This window comes from Cupressus sempervirens, chromosome 3, assembly GCF_028749045.1.
Source record: "Cupressus sempervirens isolate cs-2001-9-10 chromosome 3, ASM2874904v1, whole genome shotgun sequence".
NCBI classification, from domain to species: domain Eukaryota; kingdom Viridiplantae; phylum Streptophyta; class Pinopsida; order Cupressales; family Cupressaceae; genus Cupressus; species Cupressus sempervirens.
In genome coordinates, this window is record NC_143120.1 from 14,872,105 (window position 1) to 14,876,904 (window position 4,800).

Sequence of the window (4,800 nt, forward strand, 5' to 3'; positions counted from 1 at the left end):
TCTCATGTGGATTTAAAACAAATTTATGCCACTCAAAAGTGATCTTAAAAATATTAGAAAATAAATTTGAATGAGAATAAATAAAACAAAAATAGAAATTAAATGAATCAAACTCAACTCAAAAATATAAAACTATTTCGTTAAAAAGGAACATTAAAATATCAATTTATTCCTAGTTTAACAATTTACATCTAATTATTATTCCTTATTATAAAGATAAATTTCATTGTAAAAGTCATTTGAAGAAAGTAATATAATAATTATTATTACTTCAAACTTTGTTTTATATGAGACAAGGCAAGAATACAAAGAATAATAGCAACCAGCAAGTTGTTAAAAGGGAACTAAACACATGTAAAGATTATAATGGGACACCCTAATCAGGATAACTTCAACATCGAGCCACCATTGATATTTATTTTTTATAAGCTTACAAATCTGTGACAAAAATCTTATTCTAAACTAAATCATCACTTCTCTCCACAAATTAATCTGTAACATTTTTGTCAAAATTACTCACCATCCATTGGGTGGGAAGGTAATGGGGTTGCAAGTAGAGGGATTTAATCATAGAGGAAACTTAGCAGTAAATTAATACACCTCTCTCGAAATCATAGTATTTCACCTTCGTGAACATCTTTTATTTATTCTCATGAAAAAAAAATTGTGTGAATCACTATTCATAAGTCAATAAGTTTTGACTCAAAAACTAAACATTAAATATCGATGGCAATATGATTTGAGTGGAAAATATCTCCTACTCGTAACTTAATTTTGAAGAATTGTTTTACATACTAAAGTTAGCGGACAGGGGCGGGGCGGGTCTGGGCGGGGTAAAAAGTGGTCGCAGCCGTCGTCATCATGACAGCAAAGTTTCCAAGTTGCGAGATTCCCCGAATGCCATGCCGCTCAAAAGCTCCCTCGGATTTGGAGGTGCCATTACCATCATCATGCATTGCATCTTCCCACACCCCACCGTCGCTCCCGGACAAAGCCGGGCCCCATCTCAAGATTAAATAATGGAAAGAAATCTTTATTTCCTACGGTTTGTCGCTTTGCATTCTAAAGGATGGGAGCCCAGAGAAGCATCCCGCCGCTTCTTTAAGCGTACGTCACACGTGTACTTTTGAAAACAATTCATTAGGTGCCCTCATTTGTTTAGCATTTTATGCGTTTACGGCTATTGGGAAAAGTTAGGAAAGGTGCGGCGAAGTGACGTGCGCGTGCAGAGGGACGCGGCGGGCCGATGCTGTGCAGCCGTCCGGGCATACCCCGTGGGTCCCTCCCCTCCTTTCCTCCGTAAACTCCGTGTCGGCAAGTGCCACCTGGCCCCACCACCCCACATGTTGTTGACGAGGCCGCCTCAAAATAATCCCTCCCCTTCCCTTTCCTTCGGCGCCCACAGAATTTGCTCTCCCACTTCACTTCTCTCTCGCGCCCCTCCACTGCCCACAAGGGCCAAGTAAAGTGCAACTTGGTTTTTACTTCTACACGCTACAAAATTAAATTAAATTAAATTTACCGATGGACCCCCAAAAAAAACATTCACACGCGCTTTCGATTGCAACAGATCTGATGAACATTCAGAAGAAAAAAAATATGAGCATGCAAGAAAATCGGATGGTTTTATATAGACTTATATGCTGTAAATACAATTTATTCCATGTCTGCTTCATGCAACAACAGTTTCCGCAGTATTGGATTAGAAACCGATTGATATACATAATTCTCTAAACATTCTTCCGCAGGGCATGCCTGAAACAGAAAAAAGAAAACAAAATTTAAATGAACTTTTTTTAACTCCCGCAGAGCTCGACGATAGTCAAGGAAAACCAGAACTAGGATCGAATGATAATGATGGGATGGATCGTACAATGTACGTATCTCCTCCATTCAAAATCCGTGAATTCTTCTCATGTCCCTCGGAGACGGCATCTGGATTGTGATTGTTCAATGGCCGAATTTCAAGGAAAGAGATCCAGGACCTTGTGCTCTGTGGCGACAGAGGTCATTTTAGGGTTTAGACTGCCGCTCTCGAGGCTTGTGACGGATCCTTCGGAGTTGACGGAAACAATGGAGGGGCTCGAAACCCTGGTCTTGAAGGAATGGTCGCAATTCAACGTCAGGTCCAGATTCGCCTTGATTTCGAACACTTCCGGTTGAAATTCCCCCAGGAATTTGATCTCCGACGCCGAGAAATTTGTGAAATTTGAGAAATTTGAACTCGTCTCGTTCACGTCAGCCCGCGGTCGAACCCTGCGCGCTGCTGCTGCCATTTCTGGCGGCGGAGGTTGGTGAATTCTCGCCAGGGAGAGTTCGTTCGCCGGCTCGAAGGGCTCGGATTTGATCTTGAAAGTCGTCCATGGCTGCGGCTGTTGCGGAATGCAGTAGTTTGAGTGAGAGATCCCTCGATGGACTGAGAGATCTGGAGCACACTTGGAGTCTTCCTCCTCTGCTGGCCTAATTAATTGCTGTCTGTTGTTTCGCTGAAAATTGTTGTTCAATGACGACGGCCGTGTGGAGCACGTCGCGATTACTCCAGAGGACTGAGGCGGACGCAGAGTTCCTCCCTTGAGAACAGTTTCTACTGCCGCCTGACAGATTTGCCAGTTCCCGCTCCATAATAATCCTACCGCGCCATGGACAGGGTTCACCGTTCTTCCGCATGCTTCGTACAGAAGCGACTGGAAAAGGGCTGCAATACACACAACAATTCGAGCGGCAAAGAAATCATCAGTATGCAATTACAATCTTCGCATAAAGAACCAAAGATTCTTCCATGACAATAGCGATATACTGAGAAACCTATATTTCATTTCCTTCAAATGCAAACAAAAATCATACGAGAACTCGCATTATCCCTAGCGACGAGAAGCAGAGAGTTTCCATTAAAGAATCACAGATAAGCTTTTAAATTTAAACAACTGGAATTTGTGGAAAAAACTGAAATTGTAATCGCACAAAACATCCAGTGCGTGGATTTTCACATTCATTTAGAGAGAAAACTAAGTAGCATACAGAAGGGAACGATATTACAAGGCTACAATTGTAAGGCGTCGAGGAATTTCACATTTAAACTACCACGCGTCTAACAGTATTTAGCACGTGACCTTTTAATAACCAGGTCATAAGCATTGCATTTACAAAATTGTCCATCCACCACAGAAGTTTCTACAAGCGGAGCATTTGGCCACCAGAAGACGAGCAAGTAGCAAATTAATAGTTAAATCTATCCCTACCGGCTGGTTATTGTTCTTACAGACGTCCTTGCTCTAAGCATTTATAGCTCAAAAGTCTTTTCATTCAGATATACTCGCCTATTTCGTAAATCAAAGATATTAAACCAGAAAAATGTCCAGCCTCTCGGGCTTCAAATAATTGATGATTTGCTCTTTAGCCTTGCAATTCTTCACTTCTTACCGTCTCGCTCGGAATCGAGAAGACCTCGCTGACCGAAACATTTAACAGCTATCCTAGAATTCTCTTCATAAAATTATTCATTTCGGGAATAAAAAGCCGTAAAGCATAAAAATTACACGCTCTCGCAAGCATTACCACTCAAAGCCATTAAAATTCAAGAAATATTTTTATTATTCCCTAAAGAGCTTAAAAACCACCGGCTCCCGCAAGCATTATCACTCAAAGCGGTCAAAATTCAACAAATACTTCCATTATTTCCTAAATTATAAGCCTATTATCACAATCACTGATTGCTCACTCATCAAAAATCAAATTTATGCTCACCAGGCCTCTGATTTTCAGGCACGGCGCTGATAAACGACATGAGCCCCGCGCGTCCAAAGAACTTAGCCACAAACACCGTGGCATGGCCCTGCGCCTCAGCCGATTCTATCCACTGCAAACAAGGCCTAAGAATACAAGTATCGCTGCATCCTTTACGCAGCACTCTACATCCATTGCAACTCATCCTCTTCCGACTGCAAAGCGCGCAAAAAAACTTCAGCAAAAACGACTCTTTACGAAACGAAACCCTTCCAAAAACGTCAACAAAAAAAACAACAACAAAGCATTGAACTCATTTTCCATTACCTTTGAACGATTTCCTGGCCTCCTACGCTTTCCCCGGCTGTCGCAGTCATGAAAGAGCGAAAATCTTGAGAAAACAAGCCGTGCTTATGAATCCGGGCAAGGAAGGAAACGGAGAGAAAGTGAGTGAAAAAATGAGAGAAATGATTCCTTGCGCTGCAAGAAATGGCGGTCGTCGACAAAAATCCACCGCAAACACGGAAATCGCGCAAGTAGAGCAGGATTAAAAACAAAAGAGACCTTCGCCAGCTGTAGCCACAAATCCTGTTAAATTTGGCCGCTTCTTCACCACCCGGCCACAAAAACACTCCCACCCAGCTCTCTCAAGATTCCCTTCCCTTTTTCATCTCCCTCCCATATTTCCAGAATGTAAATGCAGAGCCTGGTAGCCGCGCGCAACGCAAATAAAAACACGCACAATCAATGAATGGGAAAAAATAAAGGCGCATCGAACAATAAAAATACCGGTGGACTAAAGTCCAGCCATCCATCCATCTCATTCACAATCCGCCAAATCCTCTTTCGGGGCCTCCAAAAGCCGCGGAAATGTGAACCCAATTCTTCTCTTTCAACGGGCAGCCTGCCCGCACGGCCCAGTCTAACCCCGGGTTAACACCCCGGTTAGCGGAGGCGGAAAAAATACTTTATAGATTCCTTTCCTCCACGAATCTGCACCGTCCAATCCCCCGATCCGACGGCTGACCGTCTCCCGCGTGAGCATACGACCTTCTCGACCTTCCGTGCGACCGCCGG

General features: G+C 42.9%; 1 protein-coding gene across 1 annotated transcript; it reads right to left on the reverse strand.

The window, feature by feature from the left end:
* Window positions 1-1,600: 1,600 nt before the first annotated feature.
* On the reverse strand, window positions 1,601-4,476 carry LOC149564503 (uncharacterized). Its single transcript, XM_089818045.1, has 3 exons — window positions 4,051-4,476; window positions 3,745-3,938; window positions 1,601-2,695 (listed from the first exon to the last, which is right to left on the reverse strand). The coding sequence occupies exons 1-3, from the start codon at window positions 4,098-4,100 to the stop codon at window positions 1,965-1,967; spliced, it is 975 nt and encodes a 324-aa protein (XP_089674171.1). The 5' UTR covers window positions 4,101-4,476; the 3' UTR covers window positions 1,601-1,964.
* Window positions 4,477-4,800: the final 324 nt, after the last annotated feature.